The 26,374-nt window shown below is 49.5% G+C and overlaps 2 protein-coding genes across 2 annotated transcripts in view; one reads left to right on the top strand and one right to left on the bottom strand.

Annotated features, from left to right (window-relative positions):
• ARHGEF15 (Rho guanine nucleotide exchange factor 15) overlaps nucleotides 1-22,402 on the top strand; it is a 56,318-nt gene extending 33,916 nt beyond the window's left edge. Inside the window, exons 7-16 of the mRNA XM_015420427.1 lie at nucleotides 4,455-4,615; nucleotides 5,137-5,289; nucleotides 7,575-7,704; nucleotides 8,538-8,612; nucleotides 9,950-10,042; nucleotides 10,924-11,078; nucleotides 14,929-15,093; nucleotides 15,975-16,060; nucleotides 18,245-18,349; nucleotides 20,010-22,402. Coding sequence (XP_015275913.1) covers nucleotides 4,455-4,615; nucleotides 5,137-5,289; nucleotides 7,575-7,704; nucleotides 8,538-8,612; nucleotides 9,950-10,042; nucleotides 10,924-11,078; nucleotides 14,929-15,093; nucleotides 15,975-16,060; nucleotides 18,245-18,349; nucleotides 20,010-20,197 — 1,311 coding nt within the window. The 3' untranslated portion in view covers nucleotides 20,198-22,402. The remainder of the gene's footprint in view (nucleotides 1-4,454; nucleotides 4,616-5,136; nucleotides 5,290-7,574; nucleotides 7,705-8,537; nucleotides 8,613-9,949; nucleotides 10,043-10,923; nucleotides 11,079-14,928; nucleotides 15,094-15,974; nucleotides 16,061-18,244; nucleotides 18,350-20,009) is intronic.
• A 2,233-nt stretch (nucleotides 22,403-24,635) lies between these two features.
• PLOD3 (procollagen-lysine, 2-oxoglutarate 5-dioxygenase 3) overlaps nucleotides 24,636-26,374 on the bottom strand; it is a 33,205-nt gene continuing 31,466 nt past the window's right edge. The window contains exon 19 of the mRNA XM_015420426.1: nucleotides 24,636-25,725. Coding sequence (XP_015275912.1) covers nucleotides 25,570-25,725 — 156 coding nt within the window. The 3' untranslated portion in view covers nucleotides 24,636-25,569. The remainder of the gene's footprint in view (nucleotides 25,726-26,374) is intronic.

Raw genomic sequence — 26,374 nt, 5'->3', positions numbered from 1 at the left:
TAATTCAGGGCTCTTTTTGTAGCAGGAACTCCTTTGCATATTAGGCGACACACCCCTAATATAGCCAATCCTCCAAGAGCTTACAGTAGCCCCTGTAAGAAGAGCTCTGTAAGCTCTTGGAGGATTGGCTACATTAAGGGTGTGTTGCCTAATATGCAAAGGAGTTCCTGCTACAAAAAGAGCCCTGAATAATAATAACAACAACAACAACAACAATAATAATAATAATAATGATGATGATGATAATAAACTTTATTGTCATGGTACATAGTACAACGAAATTAAAGATGCAATCATTTCGGTGATCTGCAACAATATTCATATACACTCACACCATTCACAACTGTCTCATAACTCCCTTAAGGTTCACAAGGAACTTAAAACCACCCATGTCACCCAGATTCCAATTTCATGCAGCATTTAAGGCAATAATAGCTCTAGAATAAAAACTTTATAAAAGGACACAAACACAAAGGGTTTTTTTTTAACTTAAAATAAAAATCATGCTTAAAACGTCAGCCCTCTTCCAATATTTTGTCTATTCCACAGTGTCTGATAACTGACACCCCTTGCTCTGAATGACTGCATCAAAATGTCTCTGCTGTTGCAATCTTGAGTGTGCTGTTCAGGTGTGTCTCTGGAAGCTGCAAACCTACCATGACGCAGCAGCGGCAGAAGTGGAAGAAGAAGCAGAAGACAGCCAGTTCCACTGCGGGCCTGATAGAAGCCCTCCGGGGGCCTGATCCGGCCCCTGGGCCGCATGTTAGACACCCCTGATTTAATGGATATCCAGCAAATTTCAGTCACTACATGGCTTGGGGACTAGGGTATCTGAAGAACCGGCTTCCCTCATAGGCTGTTGCCCGGTGATTAAGATCAGAGAGAGAGAGAGGCCCTCCTGACTGTCCCACCAATCAAAGAAGCTTATTTGGTGGGCGCACGAGCGAGGGCCTTTTCAGTGGCAGCCCCATGATTATACAACAACCTCTCCAGGAAGGTGCAACTGGCCCTCTCACTTCGGATCTTCAGGAGGCCGCTGGAGACGATTTTATTTAGGAGTGTGTTTGATTAAAGCAGTCCTAAATTGTGATTTTAAATGTTGCCTTTATGTTTTTCTAACCAGTTTGGTGTAGTGGTTGAGTGCGCGGACTCATAATCTGGGAGAACCGGGTTTGATTCCCCACTCCTCCACTTGCACCTGGCTGGATGACCTTGGGCAAGCCGTAGTTGAGAGCTGTCCTTGAAAAAGAGCTGTTTCCCTCAGAGCTCTCTCAGCCCCACCTACCTCACAGGGTGTCTGTTGTGGGGAGGGGAAGGGAAAGGAGTTTGTAAGCCGCTCTGAGACTCCAAGTGAAGGGTGGGGTATAAATCCAATCTCCTCCTCCTCCTCCTCCTCTTCTTCTTCTATATTGTAAGCTTCCTTGAGTGCCATAGGAAGAAAGGCAGCTAATCAATATCTTAAATAAAGTTAAGCCAGATCTTGGGCATTTCTGACCAGCGTTCAACTAGTCTGACCTCTGCCATGGATTCCTGTTGAGGTGTGAGGCAAACTGCCCTTTCCCCTTGCTTTGTTTATCTAGAAGATGGCAGTGACGATGATAAGAAAGTGACCTGTCGACACGCCTTATGCCGAGTCAGACTGTTGGTCCATCCAGTTCAGCATTGTCTGACAAGCACGATAGCTTTCCAGGGCTCTGGGCAAAGCAAGGTCTTTCCCAATCCCTGTTACTTGAGATCATCTAAGTGAAGACGCCAGACCTGGAACTGAGCCACGGCGTGCATTAAAAAAAGGTTGGGAATGTTTGCAAACTGGGCACCGGGGTTAGAAAGTAGTCCCGTTGGATTGTACCTGGGGTTGGGCTCTTGGAGCGTTATAAGACTGTTGAATCACCGGGAACGTCCCTCTGTTGCTCACTTTCCCCTGAGCTGTAATGAAAGAAGTTGGGTTACAGAAGCTTAAGATCTCTATGCCCTGCCCATGGAAATGACAAGGACAGCAAACATAGACAGGGCCTTCTTAGTGGTGGCTCCCCTTGAAGTTCCACTAACACTTGCTTTATTACCATTTAGGCAGCAGGAGTTGACATCCCCCCCCCCCCACTTGAACTTTTAATTACAACTGTTATCCCATTGCTGGTATGTTTATTCTTGGCTTATTTTCTCACCTGCTGATGCTTCATTCAGGTCTGTTCTGCTTAAAGTTGACAGCCATTAGCTGGCAACCGTGGAGGAGGGGCTAGGACGGGAGGAATGATGTTGCACCAGTGGCATGACATCACTTCTGGAGAATACCCGGAAGTTATGTCACATTGCTGGCATGACCCAGTGCTGCAGTCTAGGATTCAGGTAAAACTCTACGGTAAAACCATAGAAGTTTGCCTGAATCCTAGAGCGTCACATCAGCTTCACACCAGCGACGTGATGTCGCTTCCAGCATGATGCTGCCTTTTAAAATATTGTTTTCCTCACCAGTGTCCCAGCAGGCAACAGAGAGGGAGGCAGGGAGGTCTCCCTGATTTTGCTGCTGACTATCTGTCAGATGCTCGTTTTCATGTTTTTATAGTATAGATTTACTGGCAGAGAGAGGTTGAATTGAATTGTTTTTAAAGTTGCCGTATCGTTGCCTTTCTACACTTCCCTGGTAAAGTCTAGTAAAATTTATCGTTAGCTGCTTGAGACAGATCCTGGAGCGACAAGGTCCAAATAGCCTCCCCTGAAAGGCTTTAGACTCTGCTGAGAACCTCCTGGTGACCCCTGGCCTTAAAGACGTCCGGCTGTCCTTGATCAGAGCCAGGGCCTTTTTAGCCTCTGCTCCCACCTGGTAGAACTCTCTGCCAAATGTCATCCGCGCCCTCCAGGACCTTGGGACCTTGTGCAGTTCTGCAGGGCGTGTAAGGCCGAGATGTTCTGCCAGGATTTTGGTTCAGGACAGCAACGGGTACCCGTCATATCTGGCACTCCCTTCCCCTCCCCCCCCCCTTGCATTTTCTTGCTCACTCAGAAGAGAGCAATGCAATTTGTACTTGCTTTTGCGCCATCTTGATGTTGTTTTAGCTGTTTTGACTCTTGGATTTTGAATCGTACAGTCTCTGTTGTTAACCACCCTGAGCCGGTTTGGTGTTGTGGTTAAGTGCGCAGACTCTAATCCGGGAGAACCGGGTTTGATTCCCCACTCCTCCACTTTCACCTGCTGGATGACCTTGGGCAAGCCACAGTTCTGTCAGAGCTGATCTTGAAAGAGCCGTTTCTGTCAGAGCTCTCTCAGCCCCACCTACCTCACAGGGTGTCTGTTGTGGGGAGGGGAAGAGACACCTTTGGGTAGTGAAGGGCGGGGTATAAATCCAATCTCTTCTCTGCAAATTGTAATGCTCTAATTGTAATTTTATTGTTAATAAGTTATATTGGCTGTTTTATTGATTATTTTTAGATGTACTGCATTAATCTTTACTGGTTTTTAATTGTTGTAAGCCGCCCTGAGCTGCTTTGGCGGGAGGGCGGGATAAAAATCTAATAAATAAATAAATAAATAATTCTTCTTCTCTGTGAACTCAGAGAAAGGCCAGTTTATACATCTAAATGATAAAAAAGAAATAATAAAGAAACAGCAACCCAGCATAACAGGCTGTGCCCCTGGTTCAACCCCTCTGCACCACCACCCCTTAAGGCTCTGGGCGACCTTAGGCCTACCTCACAGGGCAGTTGTGAAGGTGAAATGGAAGAAAGGGACCCTGTATACCACCTGGGGTAAAGGCAAGATGGAAGCAAAATCTACAACCGCGCAGCACCCAGGCATCTTCTCCCACTTGCTTTCTCCAAGCACTGGCTCAAGTGCCAGGAAACATCTTTCCCTGGAGCCTTCTGCATGCACCAGCGTGCTCGGTGGGCAGGGTCTGACCTCATTCCCACTGGTATTTGGAGAAGAGTCGGCTGTTTCTTGTCTCCTCCAGACTTGAGCTCAGAGGAGATAAGATCTTGTCTCACTCTGAGTCCTCTGGCAAGCACAGAGGAGTTGTGTGTGTGTGTGGGGGGGAGCAGTTCTTATGCCCCTTGATGTGAGCTTTTGGATGCGATCAGAAAAAGCAGGAATCTCTCCCGGCACAAACAGAGAAATGTCCAAAATCCTTTGCACAAGCCAAGAGTGACGAAGGGGGAGACACAAATCGAGGACTGTTGGTCTTCCATTTCCCCCCCCCTCCCCAGCAAAGCAATTTCTTATAGTAGAATAATTAGACTTAATAATTCACTTTTGACCCACTTTGGATGCGCTTCAGCAATTGTTAGCAAGCGGATTTACCTGTTTCACACGATAAAATCCAGTAGCAAAGTGGATTGGAAGTGCATTATTCAGCATGCGAGGAACCACCCGAACTAGCATTAGCTGCCTCCTGTTTCGCTCCCTGCCCCTCTCCTACCACTGACCTGGCTGCTCCGCATTTCTTCTTTCCCACCTCCAGAGCCTTTTTGAGGTGGTGACGTCAGAGGCCTCCTACCTGCGTTCGCTGACCCTGCTGATCGAGCACTTCATGGAGTCTCGCGATCTGGCAGCCACCATCCTTGTGCGCGAGCACCGCATCCTCTTCTCCAACATCCGCAAGGTCAAGGAGGTCAGCGAAAGGTCAGCTCCGCCTCTTCCCCTCTGACCCCTTGGCCCCCGCCATCTGGGATCCACTCTAAAAACAAAAGGAGGCCAATGAAGGCGGAGCTACAATCCCTGCCTGTTAGTGTTCACTATGGGCTGAGGTACAGATCTGGAAGAATTGCATGGTATAGCCCTGAACAGGCATTCTGGAAGGGCTGTAACATATGATTTTTCTCATCCATAATGAATGTAAGTCCGCCCTTTAAAAAAATAGACCAATTAAAGGTGGGGCTGTGTTCCCAGCTTGTTTGTGCTCATTATGGGATGTGGTACTGGTTCAGAGGAATTGCATGGTACAGCCCTGCGCAGGCATTCTGGAGGGGCTGTACCACTTGATTTTTTTCTAATCGATCATGAACACGAGCACGCTGGGAATTCAGCCCATCTTGTGGTTGCAGGATCACATTTTCAAATGCCGCCCCACAAGGAAAGAAAACTCTGTGTCCCGTTTGAGGTTGTTCCTAACACCAATTCCTCCCCCCCTTGTGTGCCAACAGATTCTTGCATGACTTGGAAGGCCGCCTCGCCGAGAGTCTGCAGATTTCAGACGTCTGTGACATTGTGGAGGAACATGCAAAGCAAAGCTTCTCGGTCTACATTGACTACGTGCGCAACCAACTGTACCAGGAGAAGACATACAGCACCCTCATGTGAGTGAGAGCACAAGGGAACGGGCCTGTGGGACTGAATCCATGGCTTCCGCATAGCAACAGGGACATTTGCAAAACTCCCCTCCCCTTGGTCTAAATAATGCGGGGTTCACATTTACCACCCACGAATCGAGGTGACCAGTGTTCCCTCTAAGCTGAGTCAGTGCGAGCCAGCTTACAGTTTTTTAGCCTCCAGCTCGCAGATTTTTGTCTCAGCTCAGGAAGGGATGGCTCCAGAGCAAACTAATTTATGCAGTAGCTTAAGACGGGGACGGCAAAGGATGAGACGGTTAGACAGTGTCATAGATGCAACGAACATGAAATTGAGCGAACTTCAGAGGACGGCGGAAAACAGGAGGGCCTGGCGAGACCTTGTCCATGGGGACGGCAAAGGGTGAGATGGTTAGACAGTGTCGTAGATGCAACGAACATGAAATTGAGCGAACTTCAGAGGACGGCGGAAGACAGGAGGGCCTGGCGAGATCTTGTCCATGGGGACGGCAAAGGGTGAGATGGTTAGACAGTGTCGTAGATGCAACAAACATGAAATTGAGCAAACTTCAGAGGACGGCGGAAAACAGGAGGGCCTGGCGAGATCTTGTCCATGGGGACGGCAAAGGATGAGACGGTTAGACAGTGTCATAGATGCAACGAACATGAAATTGAGCAAACTTCAGAGGACGGCGGAAGACCGGAAGGCCTGGCGAGATCTTGTCCATGGGGACGGCAAAGGATGGGATGGTTAGACAGTGTCATTGATGCAACGAACATGAAATTGAGCAAACTTCAGAGGACGGCGGAAAACAGGAGGGCCTGGCGAGATCTTGTCCATGGGGTCGCGAAGAGTCGGACTCGACTGTGCGACTGAACAACAATCGCTCGCTCACCACTTTAATGCCAGTTGCCCACAAAGCAGAAATTTTTGCTGACAAGACTCCACAGCTTAGAGGGAGCGTTGGAGGTGACCCCCAACCTGCTGCCTCCTCATTCCCAGGGCTGAGTATTTTGGATATGATGGAAAGTTCATGATCTCTTTCACCAAACTGAGCGTCTTCAGTATCTGGCAGAGCTGGAGAAGAGCTCTGAGGAACAAATGTGGTGCAGTGGTTAGAACTGAGGAGACCTGAGGTGAAATCTCTGCTAAGCTCCCTTGCTGAGCCTTACTTTACCTCATACAGTTGTTGTAAGGAGGATAAAATGGAGCAGAGGGGAACCACATGCACTGTTCTGAACCCCCTTGAGGAAGGGGGGAAAATGTGAACAAAACAGAGTCAGCATGACGTAGTGGTTAGAGTTTGGGACGACGATCTGGTGGACCCGGGGTTTGAGTCCCCATTCTGCCAGGCAAGCTTGCTCACTGACTTCGGGGCAGTCATTCACTCTCAGCTGAAGCTGCCTCACAGGGCGGTTGTTGCGAGGCAGAAATGAAGGTGAGGAGGGCAATGGGCAGTGCTCCCTCCAAGCTGTGGAGTCTTGTGAGCAAAAATTCCGCTTTGTGAGCTACTGGCATTAAAGTTGTGAGTGAGCGATTCGGCTGCTGCATAAATTAGTTTGCTCTGGAGCCCCATCCTTCCTGAGCTGAGACAGAAATGTGTGAGCCAGAGGCTGAAAAACTGTGAGCTAGCTCACACTAACTCAGCTTAGAGGGAACACTGGCGATGGGGTAACCCGCTCTGAGGAGAACAGTGAGTTATAAATGCAAAAAAAAATTTAAAAAGAGGAGCTTTCCGACATCACAGCACATGAGCAATGTACGTATCTCTTGAGGAGAGCCGGTTTGGTGTAGTTGTTAGGAGCACGGACTCTAATCTGGGAGAACCGGGTTTGGTCCCCCACTCCTCCACATGCAGCCGATGGTGTTACCTTGGGTCGGTCACAAGTTCTCTCAGAGCAGTCCTAGAAAGAGCTCTCTCAGCCCCACCTACCTCACAGGGTGTCTGTTGTGGAGAGAGGAAGGGAAAGGAGGTTGTAAGCTGCTCTGAGACTCTGGCAGGGTATAAATCCAATCCCTTCTTCTTCTTCTTGAAGCATTGTATTTCCTGTAATCACAGAAGCTGGGTACAGAATTCTGCTTGTTCCTTGGCATATGAAGCCAGCCCCCCCCCCCCCCCCTGAGACCAAGTCCAGCCTTTGGTCCCCGTAGCTTAGCTTTCTCTATCCTGCCCGTCAACAGCCGGCCCCACAGAGCTTGAAACGGGGTCTGCCAGGCAGTGATCCTTGCGGGCTTTCTGCACCTGTCCACGCTTTACCCACTGACTCCGCCCGCCTCCTCCCTCCCCTCCCAGGGAGAAGAACCCTCAGTTCGCCGTCGTCGTGACTCGCCTGCAGGAGCTGCCGGAGTGTCAGCGTCTCCCCTTCATGTCCTTCCTGCTGCTTCCTTTCCAGAGGATCACCCGCATCAAGATGCTCATAGAGGTGGGCGGACGTCCTCAACCGAGAGCTCTGCCCGTGGAGCCCTCCTCCCTTCTGTTTCTGTCCTACCTGCAAAGGCGTCTAAGTGGGGTTGGATCTCGCCAGGGCTATTTTTGGGCAGGAACACACAGGAACGGAGTTCCGGCTGGCTTCCAAGTTGGCCACACCCAGCAGGAACTCATTAGCATAATAGGCCACACCCAACAGCAGGAACTCATTAGGATTGGCTACATTAGGGGTGTGTGGCCTAACATGCAAAGGGGTTCCTGCTACAAAAAAAGGCCCTGGGTAAACAGAATAAGAAGCAAAAGGTGGGTGTGGCTGGGTGAGCACACTTCTGGTAACATGGGGGTGTGGCCTAATATGCCAATGAATTGTGCTGTCAGGGGTGTGGCCTAATATGCTAATGTGTTTCTGCTGTTGGGTGTGGCCTATTATGCTAATGAGTTCCTGCTGGGCTTTTTCTACAAAAAAAGTCCTGGATCATGCTATGAAGTGGGAGCCACAGCCTGACAACCAGAACCATATTGAGTGGTGGCGGAAAGGGCCGTCCAGTTGCACCTGATTTATGGCAGCCCCACGGGATTTTTGAGGTGGAGGGTGAACAGAGGTGGTTCGGGATCTCAGAGGCCCAGGCTCAGTTCCCCACTCTGCCATGGACGCTTTCGGAGTGGCCTCGGGCCAGTCGTGCACTCTCAGCCTGAATCACCTCACAGGGCCGTTGTGAGGAGAAAACAGCTCGGGAGAATGATAGAGGCCGCTTTGAGTAAGTCAATAAATAAGTGAAAGATTCGTCCCACCCTTCCTTCCCCATCCAATTTTGTTCCGTCTCCTAGAACATCCTGCGTCGGACGGAGGAAGGCTCTTTGCGAGAGCAGAATGCCATGAAAGCTTTGGCCTCCGTTTCCAAGGTGAGCCAAATGAGAACAGTGATGGTTCTTCTCCTTCTTCTCCTCCTCCTCCTCCTCCTCATCATCATCGTATGGCATTGTGTGTAGAATAATCAGGAGATCTGGCAAGCAGAAGTGCTAGCTCTTTTAGCATTATGCACCACCAGGCCTGTAGTCAGGATTTTTTAAAGTCAGGGGGCATTTAAATTTCTTATAGGGCACTGGCTAATCGAATCAAAGGAATACCCGGCTCCAGCGTTCCCTCTAAGCTGTGGAATCTTGTGAGCAAAAATTCTACTTTGTGAGCGACTGGCATGAAAGTTGCAAGCAAGTGATTGGGCTGCGGCAAAAATCAGTATGCTCTGGAGCCATCCTTCCCGAGCTGAGACAGAAACGAGTGAGCCGGAGGCTAAAAAACTGTGAGCTAGCTCACAGTTTTTTAGCCTCCGGCTCACTCGTTTCTGTCTCAGCTCGGGAAGGATGGCTCCAGAGCATACTGATTTTTGCCGCAGCCCAATCACTTGCTTGCAACTTTCATGCCAGTCGCTCACAAAGTAGAATCTTTGCTCACGGGACTCCACAGCTCAGAGGGAGCATTGCCTGGCTCCTTCCCTGCATTCGCCACTGCTCGGGGGCCCTGGGCTGGATGGGAAGTCGTGGGGGCCTTGCCAGTAAGTCAGGGGGCCTCGCCCCGAGATGCCCCACTGTGGCTACGGACCTGTGCACCACTAGGTGGCGAGTTAGATTTGTTTTTAAGGCAAGAGACGTTTCAGAGGTGGTTTGCCATTGCCTGTCTCTGTGTCACAACCCTGGTATTCCTTGGAGGTCGCCCTTCCAAATACTAACCATGGCCAACCCTGCTTAGCTTCCAAGATCTGAAGAGATCAGGCTCACCTGGGCTATCCAGGTCAGGGCATGGTTGTCATAATTCCGAGAAAGGGATTGGCAAGGGTTTGAGGAGGAAATCCTGTCCGTCCCGTCCCCCGTCCCCCCCCCCCGGGTCTCGGTCTCTGGTTTCTCTCTGACCTCCTTTTCTCCTCCACACCCCTCTCCTGTTATTTGTAGTTGTTGCTGCCCAAACACCAGGGTGTTTTTTCCCCATTGCCCATAAAGTTATGTGTTTATTTTCAAGCATCTGTATGTCGTTTTTCTCCTCGACGGGGCCGTTAGAACACAAAGACACAATTGCAAACCAAACACCGTAGCTGCAGCAGACCCTGTTTTATAGATTTTTCACAAGGGTCAGCACTTAGTTTTTAGAAACTGTGGTGCGTAAACAATACAGTTTTCCTTCCACGTAAAGCAGTCAGTTTCTCATTCTCTTGCTTCTTCCCCCCCTTCCCCAATCCCGGATCCAGATAATAGAGGAATGCAACTCAGAGGTGGGGCGCATGCGTCACATGGAAGAGCTGATCCACATCGCCAGCAAGATCGAGTTCGACAAGCTGAAGGTCAGGATTTGGCCCTCGCGCCTTTCCTTTTCTGGGTCTGCTCCAACTTGCCCGGGCCGTGTTTCCCCGTTCCCCATTTGTTGCTCCAGGCAAATTCAGTTCTTGCTTCCTGAATTGAGCAACACGGCAACAGCCCGTTAAGTTAGCTGTTTTCTCATGGTGAACATCTGTTTCTCTTCCCCCTTTGCCACTATATATGTGTTATGCTCAGTCAACAGAAATGGGAAATCTTTCTATTGGGTTTTCCCCGAGTCACTCAGATAATCCCAGATAGCTCCTTTGAAAAGGCACACAGTGCATCTTTTGTTCTGCAAGGCATGGTTTACATAGCGGAGGGCGGTGTTGCTAGAATTGGGCTTTGTTGTTTGGTTCTCTTTTTGAAACGCCGCTCACATTAGGGCTACCGAGCCCCCCAAGTGGAGCGGAGGATCCCCCTCCCACAAGTTCCCATTGGCTGCTGCCACTCCAAGCAGCAGCAGGGAGAAAATTTAAAAAACCTCACTGGGGTTGTGAGTGTGGTGATGTCGCTTCGGGGGAATAGCAGGCGCTCTAGGAGTCGCCAGAAACTCTGTTGCTTTGCCATAGAGTTTCCAGTGATTCCTAGAGCTACTGCCATCACTTCCAGGGTTCCCTCCCCCGGAAGGGACATCACCATGACTGTGACACCGTATCCTCACCCCAACCCTGTTGCCAGGCTAGCCCACACCTTGTGTCTATATGAATGACCCACTTGGTTGGTCCTGCAAGTCCATTTCGGTGGCAAGGCCCACAGTGACCTGGGTGACATAGGGTTGATGTGTCCTGAACCGAAGGCCGGAAGTGATGACATTTGGGGGGGGACCTTCTCTGACTCCTCTCTTTGGCTGTTCCCCACGATCCAGGCAGTGCCCATCATCTCTCAGAGTCGGCAGCTACTGAAGCAGGGCGAGCTGTTGGAGGTGGTGCATCGCGGCACCATCTTTGGCAACAAGCCCAAACTGGTCCCCATATACCTCTTCCTCTTCAACGATCTGCTCCTCATCACCCAGCGGAAGAGGTGAGTGGCTGCTCTCCCTGGGCCTAAGGGCCGAACTGGACGTGCGCAGGGAGTCCCGTGTCTGAGACTTCCCTGTGGCTGAGACACGCATGGGAAGTTCTTCCAAGGTTGCAGCCAACCTTTTGTGATTTCAGGGCAAGGGATGTTCAGAGGTGTCCTGCCGTGGCCTGCCTCGGCATGGCAACCCTGCAATTGCTTCAGTTAATGTCGAAAGAAGCCAATATTAAATCTCTTTGACAAATATTTTTGCAGTTGAGACTTGTGTAGCTGTAGAGTGGGACCTTACCTTGCGTTAATGCAATAATTCGTTTTCTAACTTGTGGTTATATTTGAATGGTGAGGACAAAGAAGAAAAAAGGGGGAAAAAACTGAACCTAAACCTAGAATTCAGAACCTAAAAAGGTTAGTCAAGAATAGAAGAGGGCCATCTCTGAAAATCTAATTATGAAACGTACAAAAATATACATGTATTTATTCAACATAAATTAAAATAACAAACAAGGGCCCATTCCTACCTCATATACAAATATAAAAACATACAAGGGCTAATAAGATAGACCTAATGCGTTTTGGCCTTTACAGGTCTTCCTCAGAGGTCTAATACAGACAGAACATGTTGGCTGATATGCAAAAATACATACAATCATACATATATGGAATAAAGACCAGAAACCAATTGCTGTAAAAATAAAAGAAATAGAAGATTAGACACATATACTACTAACAAATACATTGTAAATACATTGTAAATATATTACCAAACAAAAAACCATTGACTTACTTCCAAAGTTTAACCACTGGGCAAAGAAAAGAAATACAAAAATACAAATGAAGCCTCCAGTGCAATCACATGTCCAGTAGTACTTCTCTAGAAACAATAAAAGTATATGAGTCAATGCATTTACAAGGGCTAATAAGGTCTATCTTATTAGCCCTTGTATGTTTTATATTTGTATATGAGGTAGGAATGGGACCTTGTTTGTTATTTTAATTTATGTTGAATAAATACATGTATATTTTTGTACGTATATTTGAATGGTGGTCAGCAGGGCTTTTTTTGGTAGAAAAAGCCCACCAGGAACTCATTAGCATAATAGGCCACACCCAACAGCAGAAACTCATTAGCCTATTAGGCCACACCCCGACAACCCAGCTCATGAACCTATTAGGCCACACCCCCATGTTACCAGAAGTGTGGTCATCCAGCCACACCCACCTTTTGCTTGTTATTCTGTTGACCTTGTTTGTTGTCAAAACCCAGGGCTTTTTTTGTAGCAAGAGCCCCTTTGCATGTTAGGCCACACACCCCTAATGTAGCCAATCCTAATGAGTTTCTGCTGTTGGGTGTGGCCTATTATGCTAATGAGTTCCTGCTGGGCGTGGCCAACTTGAGAGCCAGCCGGAACTCCGTTCCTGTGCGTTCCTGCCCAATAATAGCCCTGGTGGTCAGGGAAATTGACAAATGCTGGTCAGGGAAAGTCAGGGAAATTAAAAATTTCAGTGGCAACCTTGGAGGAGGAAGTTGGGGCTGGAGTGCCTTTGCTAGGAGACAAGACCTTGCAGGAGAGGGACGGGACAGCTCAGTTGACTGAGGTCCAGGAGGTGATGGGAATCTGGAATGCCGGAGGAGGAGAGGAGATTGGATTCATACCCCGCCCTTCACTACCTGAAGGAGTCTCAGAGCGACTTACAATCCCCTTTCCCTTCCCCTCCCCACCACAGACACCCTGTGAGGTCGGTGGGGCTGAGAGAGCTCTTTCAAAGATGGCTCCTGAGAGAACAGCTCTGAGAGAACTTGTGACTGACCCAAGGTCACACTGGCAGCTGCATGTGGAGGAGTGGGGAATCAAACCCGGTTCTCCCAGATTAGAGTCCACACTCCTAACCAAACTGGTGCCTGGGAAAGATTGTTGGAAAAGCTCAGACCTTGGCGTTACCAGAGAAGGTGACGTAAAATATGCCTCCCAGAGAGAAGCAACTGAGAAGATAGCCCAAGATGGGGTAGCCGTGTTAGTCTGCCTGTGGCAGTAGAAAAGGGCAAGAGGACTGAGGCAGTCGCAAAAGGAGAGGCAACTCGGGTGAGAGATTCTGGTGAACAGGCAAGATGAGTAATTCGTAGTAGAGGAACAGCAGAGGTGTGGTTGATCCTGGGGAGACACCTTGTGGTGAGAACAGAGATGTGAAGGCCCGGAAAAAACCCGTTTTATTTCCATTTTTTTCCTGAAGCCTTTTGGTTTTTTTCCGAAAAATTGAAAAAAGAAAAAAAAATGATTATGGAACGTTTTATTTTAACACGATGAATAAAATATTTTAAGACAAGGTGTTCAAATATTTTCCAAGGTGTTCAAATATTTTCCAAATCATTTCACATATATATATATGGTATCAGATTGATCTAATTACCATATATATATATATGGTATCAGATTGATCTAATTTCTGTGCACTGAGGACAAGCAAGTCCTAGGTTACAAACTGAACCCTCCAATGCAAGAACAAGATGCATGTCTTCCTTTAGGAGGTGCGATTGTCAGAAGAAAATAAAAAAGTTTCAGTTTTGTTTTTGCATGTGGGTGGGTATTCTGTTTGAAATAATTGTTTGGATACACTATATTTTTAATATGCTAGTTGTGATAATTTCGTGCCAAGTAAAAATGTCCATAGTCATATTTTATGTTCCTAAAGTAACAGAATGACTTTCAATCTAGAAAAGACAAAAGAAATGCTAATGTAGCATTTTTCAATTTTTCCGAAAATTTCGGGTTTTTCCCCGGGGGAAAAACGGGAAAAAAACGAGTTTTTTTCCAGGCTTCAAAATTTCCGGAAGTTTTACATCTCTAGGTGAGGATCGTGAGTGACTAAATAAAAGAGCACCTGAATAGACCTCTTATAACTCTCTGACCCTGGAGATTTTGGGGATGAGGCCTGGGGAGGGCGGGGTTTGCTCCCTTTGTCAGGTAGTTTGTCAGGAAGCTTTGACTCCCAGAAGTCCGTACCCAAAAAATCTTGTTCTCTACGTTGCTGTTGGGCTTGAATCTAGTTGTTCACCTGCAGACCACTAACACTAGAGAGCGACTGTGGAGATGGGGAAGACGGGATTTGGATTGGAGCTGACACCCCGGGGCAGGAGGAAATGAATCTTTCCTCATTCCCCCAGTAGGGACGGCTCCCCTGTGGGTGATCTGCGACAAAGCAATTTCTGACAGAGAAATGCCAGGCAAAAACACTTTGTCAGGTAGTCTGTCGGGGAGCGTCGGCCCTCAAAAGTTCATACCCCCCAAAATCGTGTTCTCGACGTTGCTTCTGGACTTGAATCTGACCCAGGGAGCTTTGACGCTCCAAAGCGCATACCCCCAAAATCTTGTTGGTCTCTAAGCTGCTACTGAACTGGAACCTAGCTTTTCTACTGTTACACATGCAGCGACAGGGGTCATTTCGTAGGAAAAGAGGTGCATGAGCTCATTAGCATAACTTATTTGCATATGCCACACCCCCTGACATCACCGGAAGTGTGTCAGAAGGCACCACTGGACTGTTTTGGATTGCTAGCTATTGGGGGGTGGGGGGAACGTGCAGATCTCTCTTCGCAGAGGAGGGAGAGCTTGTACCTGAATAAAACTTGGCCTTAAAGGTGCCACTGGACTGTTTTGGACCGGGGGAACTCTGCAACTTACCTGGCTGCTTCTTGCTCTGACTGAGGGCTGCTGGGAGCAGGGGGTGGGGCTTGTTGCATGTGCCCGCCCCCTGGGCTCTTTACGGCCGGAGCTCCGCTCCTGTGCAGGAAATGACCCCTGTGCAGCGATCTGATTCCAGAGTCGGTCCCAATTCCTTACCTTACCTTTTCCTTCAGTTCCGAACGCTTTGTCGTGCTGGATTATGCCCACCGCTCGCTCGTTCAGGCCCAGGGCTGCGGGGACGCTTTTGCAGGCAACAGTTCCGAAAACAGCTTCTACCTGACCCTGCTCGAGAACCACCAAGGCCGGAGTATCGACCGCCTCTGCCGTGCCCCGACACAGTGAGTGGTTGGGTCGGAGGCTGGTGAGCTCGAAAGGGGAGTGTCTCAAAGGGTACAGATGCTATGGAGGGAGTCAACAAGAGTTGGATGGGTTTTTCCCCAAAGCGTTCAAACTTGGACGGTTGTCGACTGGAGCAGAAGGCGTGGCCACGCAAGACGTCTGTCACCGAAGACAGAAGTGTCAGACTCATTTGTTATGAGGGCCAGATCATCTGACATAATGTCACTTTGTCAGGCTAGGCCACGTGTGCCATAAAATGTAAAGCCAGGTACTGGAGATATAAATGTTATAAAAGGACACCGGCAAACCCAATTAACGGTATCATTTTTTTTTTACTCGATTTACAAACAAAAGCAATTGATTGCTAGTGGTGAAAGCAACTGATTTCCTGGGGGACCCACAAAAGCCCTAGTAAATGTATTTAATCATAGGCAAGACTAGGTTTTTTCTAAGGGATGCCATAAAAGGGGGAGTACCTTCCGTTTCCAGTTGCTCGTGGGCCGGATGTGTGCCCTGGATGGGCCAGTTCCGGCCCCTGGGCCGTATGTTTGCCACCCTTGACCTAAGAGCTGCACTGTCGTGCGAGATTTTAACCGAGAATAGTCAAGTACAAGTGGGAACAGGCCTACCACTTGTCGAGCCCTTTCCGTAGGGAGCTTCCTGATACGGAATCAGACCATTGAGTCCATCTGGCTCAGCGTTTTCTCCTTTGACTGGCCGTGGCTCTCCAAGATCTGCATGTGGGGAGGGGGAGGGTGCTGCAGTCCTTTTGCTCCAGGAGACCAGGACTGAATCTGGGACCTTATTTGGGCAGCGCGTTCAAGGTACCAGGACACTTCTTCCCCTGCAAAACCTCCATGGTTTATGCCTTTGGTTCCAGATCAGACATGCATCGCTGGATGGGCGCCTTCCCCTGCCATGAATCCCAGCCCAACAGCAAGCAGGAAACCATCTACGAGGATTGGGGTGAGACCCTCGGCTTCCTCCCTCCCTCTTGTATCCTACCAGCAGAATGTATCAGTCCTGTCGGGAGGGTTACCATCAGTGCTCCCTCTAAGCCAGGGGTGTCAAACTCATTTGTTATGAGGGCCAGATCTGACATAAATGAGACCTTGTTGGGCCGGGCCATGTGTAGCGGAGATATAAACTTTACAAAGGACACAGACAAACACAATTAACGATTTTTAAAACTTTAAATAACACATTTCCAGTGAGTTCGACACCCCTGCCTAATCTGTTTTGTGAGCAAAAATTTTACTTTGTCTTGTGAGCAAAAATTCTTCTTTGTGAGCGACTGGCATTAAAGTTGTGAGCGAGCGATTTGGCTGCCGCATAGATTAGTTTGCTCTGGAGCCATCCTTCCTGAGCGAAGACAAAAACGCATGAGCCAGAGGCTAAAAAAACCTGCGAGCCAGCTCACACTAACTCAGCTTAGAGGGAACATGGGCTGCCAGCCTTCAGATGGGGTCTGGAGGCCTCCCAGGGTTGCAGACTACAGAGATCTGTTCCTCTGGAGGAAATGGCTGCTTTGGAGGATGACTCTGTGGCATTATACTCCGCCCTCCCTAGACTCCACTCCCAAATCTCCAGGTATTTCCCGACGCAGAGTTGGCAACCACAACTGTGGTTCTTTGCCTGAGTTGAGTGGCGTGGCTTCTGTGACTGCTGAGAGGTCTGGAGCGTTATCCGTCTGGAAGGCCAGTGGCAGATACACCAGGGGCTGGTTCTTCCTACTTCCTGCCGAAGGGACGCACTTCCTGCTCGAAGGCACCTTCCCGTTTCTCATTGCCTGGGCCAGAGCTGTGCTATCAGCTGAGTACATCTCTATCCCACGCTGCCTCCAACAAATTCCGGCTGGCGCATACAGTTCTCCCCTTTCCTGTTTTCTTCCTACAGCAGCCCTGAAGTGTAGGGTTGGGTGAAACTGAGCAGCTGGCCCAAGATCACCCAGAAGACATCCTGGTAGCAAGGGGATTTGAACCCGAGTGGTGCAAATTGTAGCCTGATATTCTAACCGCAATTCTACCTGGTCTCTGTGGCCTCCAGTTCAGATCTGCGGAAGGAGCCTTGGTTTGGATCTATGCTTTTGTTTTAAAATATTTTTAATCAATATATTTATTTACATCATTTGCATCCTGCCCTTACAAGGGCCACCGAGATGGCCAACAATTTAAAACAAAAGATGATAAAATCACCTATTAAAGCCGTGTGAAATTCAGGTACCTGTTCAGCTTCACTCTCCAATCCAGTCCACCTTCCTGCCCAAGAGTTACCAGTTCTCCTTGGCTCTAAACCTTCCTGGTGGCTTTCCCCATCATCTCACTGGACTTTCCACTTCCTTTGCAGCTTCTCCCTGCAATATCCTATGGCTGATGTTCCCTCCCTCAGCAGCTTGTAAGCAATGTTCCCTCTAAGCTGTGGAATCTTGTGAGCAAAAATTCTACTCTGTGAGCTCCTGGCATTGAAGTTGTGAGCAAGCGGTTTGGCTCCTGCATAAATTAGGTTGTTCTGGAGCCACCCTTCCTGAGCTAAGACAAAAATGTATGAGCCGGAGGCTAAAAAACGGTGAGCTAGCTCACACTGACTCAGCTTAGAGGGAACACTGCTTGTAAGATGTTCTGGTATCGGGATCTCTCAACAGCTCCCGTCATTGTAGTAGGCCCGTCTTTTCTTTTTTCCCCCTTCCAATTTTAAAATGTTTATTAAGAGGAAGTATAACATATCAAAACATATAATAACTGCAGAACAGTATACAAATGTCCTGAGAATCCAGAATTAATCACCATTAAAAAATTTTTTACAACATACATCAACAGTCATAACAAACTAAGTTAGTACTAAATCCGTTCACCTATACATAAGTGCTGTGTGAGCTGTGAATCCGATAGAATTGAGTCAAGTCTAAAAGATAACATCTTCAGGAGTCTGCAACTCCTCTATGAAAGGCTTGCTCTCAAAGGTTTACAAGATTTTAATATCTGCTGAAGGTTCCCGACCCATTCCTTGCCAAGAAATGTGGAAAGCAGACCTGGCCCGTCTTTGAGATCACGACAGAAAGCCAGTTTTCGTTTTGTTTGTTCCACATGTGCTGGGGAATTGCTTTTCCTGCACTTGACTTGTGCTGAGGTCTCTTTCTCCCTCTCCCTCCAGACTGTCCCCAGGTACAGTGCATTGAGGCTTACGCAGCCGCCCAGGCTGACGAACTGAGCCTAGAACCCACCGACATTGTCAACGTCCTTCGCAAGACCAACGAGGGTAAGTGTCTGCTGCTCCAATCAAACCCATGCCAGTGTGAAGTCCGAACACAAATATTAGGAGATCCTTTGCAGAACGGAAAGGATAATAGCATAAATAAAAGGATAACGGCCATTTTGGAAGGATTTCATTAGCTGATACATTTTGCAGCCGCATGCGGCACAGGGAGTCTTGGTACCTTGCTCCCTTGCTTTATGGATTGTCCAACATTCCATAGGTGTAGAGCCATATTTGTGTCTCCCTTTTTAATAGATCGGGTTTGTCTTCTAGCCCATCGTATGTTACAGATTCTTTTGTCTGGAAGTGATCGTAATACCTCTCCGTCAGTTGCCAATTTTTCCCTGTGTCATAAAATTTAATAGATAGTCCGATTTGGACAACTTGGTGCTCTAATTGTTATGGTTGTAATTGTTGTTATCATTATCATTGTTCTTTTGTTGTTGTCTTGTGGCTGAACTGTTGATGCTCGAGACTGTAGTCACAAGAGCAGAGAATCAGCGGAATTGAATAGGATAAATAAAGGGATGAAAGGACTCAGATCTCCACTTCTACTCTACTGTGTCTGACGAAGGGAGTTTTAACTCCCAAAAGCTGATCCCCTGAAACTCTTGCTGGTTTTTAAGGTGCTATTGAACTTGTATCTAACTGTTCTACTGCAGACCAACACGGCTCCCCTCTGAAGCTTTGCAGAAATGGGAACTGTAAGAGCAGGGGGGAGGTGACTGTACCATGTTCGTAGCGCCATTCACATTATAGACCCCCGCCATCAATACCTGGCTTTTCTTAGGCTGGTTGTCTAGTAAAGGTAAAGGTTCCCTTGCTCGAAAGCCAGTCGAGTCCGACTCTAGGGTTGCGGTGCTCATCTCCGTTTCAAAGCCGAAGAGCCAGCGCTGTCCGAAGACGTTTCTGTGGTGATTTGGCCGGCACGACTAAACACCAAGGCGCACGGCTGTCTACCACCAGGTTAAAACCTGCCTTTTTAAGAAAGTGTTCCCTGCAGAACAAGACAGTGGTTTGTCTCGTTGATTTTCTGGTGGTTTGAAGGGGCCCTTTAGACTAGCGTCACCCTGTTCTCCCTTCTGCAAGGAGCCATTTAGGCGAGTGACCAGGATGCCGTCTTGTGGCACAGAGTTCCGTAGTGCACAGCCTCCTTACCCTGCGGAGTGGAAAGTATTTGCAGATGGGGCAGCACCCATGTCCTGGTTCAGAAACATTCCCCCCTTAATCCATCTTAAAGTTCTGCACAACTTGAAAACCTGGGAATGGCAAACGCTGGTTGGTGTTTTTACTCTCTCCGAATGCACGTGAAGCTGTCTTATACTGAATCTGACTGTCTGTCCATCTCCATGTTTTCTACTCAGACTGGCAGCTTCTCTCCAGGGTCTCTGGCAGAGGTCTTTCACATTCACCAGGCACCTTCTACATGCCAAGCAGATGCTCTGCCACTGAGCCACAGCTCCTGTGCGACTAGTTGGCTAAAGTACTTTCCTTTTAACAACTTTTACGAGTTCCCGGCTGGTACTTTACTCCTCCCCTCACACACAAGACACAATAGCAAAACACACAAGGCAAAATATCACCAGTGAGCTCTTCCAGTTATTTGACAGCTGAGGAAGGATTTTAAAAAGGGAAATGCTAACGGTCCCCTCTCCATTCACAGGCTGGTATGAGGGTCTCCGCTTAGCTGACGGCAAGAAGGGCTGGTTCCCCTCGCGCTACGTGCAGGAGATCACGAACGAGCACGTGCGGCGGCGCAATCTCCGCGAGAGGTACCGCGTCCTGCAGGCCGCCCGCCAGCTTCAGCTGACGCGCACCAGCCACGGCAAGGGCAAGTACAGTTCCGCTTGAGATTACAAGTGCAGATCAGCAAAGTGACCGCCGGGAGCGCCGGAGATGCCAGCTGACGCCTGCGCCTCTGAAGGCTGTGCCGCTGAATGCAGAAGTACTGCCACCAGGAGATGTCGGAGAGAGCAGCAGCAGCAGCAGCAAACGGATGGTTGTAATGTTGATGGAAGGCCTCTAGAGGGAGGTAGAGCCATGTTGCCTTCCTGACCAAAGACGACAGTGACTGTAATGCCATAAACAGGCCACCGGAGGTGCCAGAGCAAGACCTCCGAATGAATGTCTTTTCTGCATATCGTTGCCACAAGGTGGAGAGGGACTGTCAAGCATCTCCAACTCTACTGCACTGCACGTGGGACTTTGAATGGTTCTGTCATCCCTGAGAACTAGTCCAGACTCCTTAGACACTGCCTTGCTTGGGAAGGATCTCCGTACTCGAGAGAAACAACGAGCTTTCTCAATGGGTTGATTGCAGGGGGGGAGGATGGGGGGGACTGTGGGACAGACCCAGTACATCTGAGCTGCTTGTGGGGAGGGGTGTGTGAAGATTGTCCCTGGTGCGATGACATTACCAGGCTTGGAGTATAGAGGTAAGACAACTCAAGGGCGGAAGAGTCTTGGCTTTTCCTTCCCACCAGCTTCCACAGGGCAGAAGCTCCTGCTCGTTTCCTGTCCTGGGTTTGGGGTGGGCCGGGGAAAGGGGGTGATTGACACATCAAGAGGAGGCCTTTCCTCACACGAAGGCGGAATGGGCACGCGTGCCCCTTTCCCCCCAACAATGTACCCAGGGGTGGAGCTTGAGAAATTGAAGCTGCCCCAGAAGGAGCCAAACTCAGTGGATGCTGCAGTGCGACCAGGTTTGCTGGGGTCAGATTTAGCTGGCTGCGAAGATCACGGGGCGAGCCCATCCCTTCCGGCGTTGCCGCTGGCCAGACGTGACCCGAACGGCTCTCGCATTGCTGCCGCCCGGCTGCCAGTGGCTCTCCAGGGCTGCGGCCCACTGGGAACATTTCCCGGCGAGTTGATGGACTGGCCCCTCCCCGAATGCATCTGATGTCACAAGAGAGATCGGCGTTTTGTATGGACCAACATGGTCCCCCCCCCTTTTTGCACGTGTTGAATCATGCAACTGTGTGCAGCACCTGCCTCGCCCTCTCCCTGGGGTGTGCACGTCCAGTCCAGTCCATTCCTCGCGCACCAGGCCAAAGCGGTGAGCTCGATGCCGCTTGCAGGCTCTCAGGATCCCTGTCCCTCCGGGGTGCTCTTAACTGCTTCGTGCGCCACACCTTTTTTCTCTTTAAGAGTCTGGGGACGCTGCACAGCAACTCCCTTGTGCAGATTACCAATACAGGAGCCGCACTGTGACCTTCACCTGCCGATGCCCGGGCCCGTCTCGGTGCCATCTCTGCCAGTATTTCATGGGCCCTTCCTGGCATTCGCTCACGGCCCCCTCTACCTCAGTGAGGATGCTCCTTTCCAACTTAGGACTGCCCTTTTCTTAGCCCCCAGTTCCCCGAAAGGGTCACTGGCTCGGTCCACGTGTGTTGGGCCCAGAGTATGTGTTTTCTCTCCCCTCCGGCGCTGGCGTCTGATCCACTGCTCCCAAACGGATTTCCTCCCAATGCCAAGCCTGGAGGGGACGCCCCGAGATCTTTGCAGGTAAGGTGCCCCCCCCCCCACTCCCGTGACCACGGACCAGTTTGTATTTATTAGCTTAATGGTCTCCGAACTCCCCGTGCGGAGAAAGGGGACCCCACGCCCACCCAGTGAACACTCCAGAGCGCCGGTAGCCTCAGAAAGGGTGGAGAGGGGAAAAAAAAGTATTTAATTTATTCTGTATCATATTTGCCTGGATTGTCATGTCTTTTTGTTTTGATAGAGAAAAAAAACAAGCAAACGAACAAACGGCTTGTCTGTGTATTTTTTTTAAAGACAAAAAGAATAAGACGCTGGGGACGCTGGTGGGTTGGCGCTGGCTGCAGTTCTTCAGAAGGTAGCACTTAAGGTGTGGCTGAAACCGATAATATTGTGGGCACTGATGTTCAGTGTCTGCTGTTGTCAGGGGAAGGGGGAACTGTTAATGGCCTCCTAGTGTCAAAAGTGACTACCGGCGGTCAGTCCTTACCAACCCCTGTGCAACAGAACCTTTTTGTCGTTGTTGTTATTCAGCCGCACAGTCGAGTCCGACTCTTCGCGACCCCATGGACCACATCACGCCAGGCCCTCCTGTCTTCCGTCGTGCTCCGGAGTTTCCTCAACTTCATGTTCGTTGCCTCAATAACACTGTCTAACCATCTCATCCTTTGCCTTCCCCTTCTTCTTGTACCTTCAATCTTTCCCAGCATCAGGGTCTTCTCCAGTGAGGGCTCCCTTCTCATTCGGTGGCCAGAGTATTTGAGCTTCAGCTTCAGTATCTGGCCTTCCAGGGAACAGTCGATTTCTTTTAGGATTGACTGATTTGATCTCCTGGCAGTCCAAGGGACTCTCAAGAGTCTTCTCCAGCACCATCACATTCAAAGGCATCTGCTCTTTGGCGCTCGGCCCTCTTTATGATCCAACTCTCGCAGCCATACATTACTACCGGGAATACCATCACTTTGACCACACGGACCCTGTTGGCAGGGTGACGTCTCTACTTTTTATTATGCGGTCTAGGTTTGCCATCGCTTTCCTCCCAGGCAGAACATACCACTGTGTTATGTGCAAACAACCAGTGATGCCCTAAGATAGGAGCCCCCAATGGGGTGCCTGCCAACACCTTTCCTGGTGTCCATCAAGTCTTTTTAGGAAGTGGGCGGGGCCCGGTTGGGCTTCCGAATGACTACGGGAGATTTACTTGGCTGTGCAGATTTTTTTTTTTTTTAAATGTTGCTTTGGCAGCACCTGCCACCACAGCACGAGGATCCGCACTGTGTTGCCAAGGTTCAGCTGTGGCGGCCATTTTGTGGCTGGCTTTGCCTCCTGCGACGGCTGTTCTGTTGCTGCGCCACCATGCCATGTCAGAATTCCAGCTGTGCCCGCAGGCAGAAAAAGGTTAGGAGACCCCTGCTCTAAGAAAGTCGACTTGTCATCTGATTGCCCACTGGAGATTTGATGGGTTGTGCAGCTGCCCTCCCAACATTAAGGATCGTCACTGTGTGACTGAAGAGGCAAGCTGCGGCAGCCATTTTGTGGCCATGGCCAGGGCTCTTTGTAGCAGGAACTCCTTTGCATATTAGGCCACACACCCCTATTGTAGCCAATCCTCCAAGAGCTTACAGAGCTCTTCTTACAGGAGCTGCTGTAAGCTCTTGGAGGATTGGCTACATTAGGGGTGTGTCGCTTAATATGCAAAGGAGTACCTGCTACAAAAAGAGCCCTGCCACGCCATGTCAGAAGAATTCCAAAGGTGCCCACAGGCCCCAAAAGTTGGGGGCCCATGACACAAATGAACAAAGAGACACCCTAAAAACCGAGTATACTTCTGGAGGAAGGGAATGTTGAATGCAGCTCAGAGTCAGTTCAAGGTTCAAGAGGGGAAAGAGATAACAGCTTATGCGGAACAGACTGAAATGTGGAGGGAGGGAATTTCAAAACTGTTTCTTCCCTCTCTACTCAGGATTCTTTACAGGCAACTGGTTTGCTTATGTTCTAAAAGGGAGCCATTTTGGGTGGTAACCTGGAAAATGTATCTGATGTTTCAACTTGGGTGAGAAAGGTCTATAGTCCCCTGTGACTGTGGAGGACTAACTCCTGTCCCTGTCAGAGTAGCTGTATTGGTTTACACAATAGATAGGATAAGGTGGCTGAGGAATACCACCTTCAACCCTCCCCCCCCTTGAAATCTTTAACTAGTAAGAATAACTTGGCTCCTGTTAAGAGGCACAGGGGGATATGCTTCGCTCTGAAATGGAACTCTTCCTCTCCATTCCGCCTTCTCGAGCGCCACTGACCCGGAAATAGGCTTGTATAAAATGTAGATTTATTCGGTGAGCTGTGAAACAGCACTGCCAATAATTTAACACATGCTTTATACAGGAAGTTGCCCGCTGGTGCTGCATACGACCTGCCAGCCGGACTAGGCTGCGGGCCGAAAGCCCAAAGGATTATGGGAGGTTGAGCAACACCCCCTTGGAGTAAAGACTCGCCAGAACTCCCTGCTGCCTCCGGGCACTTCTTGGGTCAACCATACCAAAAAAAGGCAGAGGCGCTTCAAAGCATCTCTCCACCCCACTCTTGGAAGGCATCATTCACACTTTAAGTAGCACTTTGGGGTAACCTTTCTGGCCCTGTGACTGGTGGGTGTGTAGCAGCCGCCACCCACATCAGGGTGTTAAAAATGTGAAGGACATAAGTGGATGTAGCTCCCTCCCCCAGAGGAAACAGGCACTTGTTAGAGGATTGGCATGTTTCTGGGGGGTGGGGCAGCATCCTGGGGAGAAAAATTAAAAAGAAAAACGAGACCTCTCATCTACTTACAGGAAGCTCTGACCATAGAGTTCCTGGCTATTCCTAGAACTACCCAGTGTTACTAGGAATTATCATGAACTCTATGGTCAGAACTTCCTGTAAGTAGACAAGGCCTCGTTGTACACTTCTGGGTAGCTCTAGGAATCACCAGGAACTCTGTGGGCAGAACTTCAAGTAAATAGACAAGGCCCTCTTTCTCTATTTTTCTCTCCAAGATGATCCCCCCCCAGTTTCGGCCTGCCAGTCAAGTGAGCATTGGTAGGCAAATGGGAATAATAGTTTTTACTGTCTCCAGAAGTCTTGGGCTTCTACCTACAGCCCTCTTTCAGGCCCTGTAAGATCAGGGGCCTGTCCGGTCTGCCAATGGGTATTAGAACTCGTGATTCTCACATGCTCTCTTGCCCTTCTTCAGTTCCCTAAAACAAAGAGAGGTGCTACAACGTGCGCATAAGGAAGCTGGGGGGCCCAGGTTCAAATCTCTACCACAGAGCTTGCTGGGTGACCTTGGGCCAGCTGGAAGACTGCAGGCTTGAGGAACCTCGTGCCTGGGCCACAGAGGCAAATCTCCAGGGCGGGATCCCTGTTAAGAGAAGTGGTTGTTGTGGGTCCACAGAAGAGAAGCAACCAGCCTAAACCAGTTTGGATTGTGGTGCAAGTCTGCCTGGTTCATACCACGGCTGGGCAGGCAGAAGGCAGCGATGGCTCCAGACCCTAGTGGTGACCTAAGTTCTGCACGAGGCAGGGCTGGGTCTGTCTGTGCTGGGCAGGTGGGTTCCCGTGTCTCTCTCTCCCTTCCGAAGGCACTATGGAAAGTGGCAGTGGGGCGAGCGAGGAGACCTCTTCTGCCCCCCACAAGTCTTTGGTTTTCAGTGCTTTGACCGCGGTGGCCCGTTCTGCACCCCAGGGCCAAAAAGGAGGCCGGACGGGCGTTAGGGGTCCACAAAAGAGACCATGATGTAGCGGGTGCCACTGGTCGTGGGCAGTCCTTCGTGGTAGTGAGTGAGGCGTCCGGGGTGCATCAAGCTCCAGCCCTTGCGGGGGGATTCCACAGTGCAGTTGTAGCGGATAAACCGGCAGCCTCCGCCCTGTACGGGACACAGAAAGAAACATCCATGTCAGTCCTGTGAATTGATTCACGAGCCCTCTGTGGCCGGGGAGTAGAGCGACAAGTGAGCAAAGTTATGGATTTATTTTTGTTGAACAGTGATTGTTTTTAAAACCACGAGTCCGGTGGCACCTTTAAGACTAACAAAAGTGTCTTCAGGGTGTGAGATCTCGTGTACACAAAATGTATTTAACTTGAGGCACTTTCTGACACAGCGATGGCCAGTCGGCTCAGATGACTTTCAGAAAAAGAACTGGAGAAATTCATGGAAGAAGGCCATTAGCTGTGCGGACTCTTCCTTGTTCAGCGGCAGTATGCCAGTTTCTGGGGGGGGGGGGCAGCCCAGGAACAAAGGAGGTTTTATCGTCTGAGCCTTCCCCTACAGGAAACAGGACACTGCTGGACACGAGGGACCCTTGGTCTGATCCAGCAGGGCTCATATGTTTCTAAATCCCCAATCAGCCACAAAAATCAGAGTGACTTTGGGTTGGTCACTTGCTCTCCACCTAACTGATCTCACAGGACTGTTGTGAGGAGAATAGGAAGGAGGAAAGACCCGTGTATTGCCACCCTGATCAACTAGGAGGAAAGACGTCATAAAAATATGACTGACTACCCCCTCGGTTGAT

The sequence above is a fragment of the Gekko japonicus genome, unplaced genomic scaffold, assembly GCF_001447785.1.
Source record: "Gekko japonicus isolate JY-2015 unplaced genomic scaffold, Gekko_japonicus_V1.1 scaffold441, whole genome shotgun sequence".
NCBI lineage: Eukaryota > Metazoa > Chordata > Lepidosauria > Squamata > Gekkonidae > Gekko > Gekko japonicus.
Note: the sequence above shows the minus strand (reverse complement) of the source record. Positions and strands in the feature narration are given on the sequence as shown.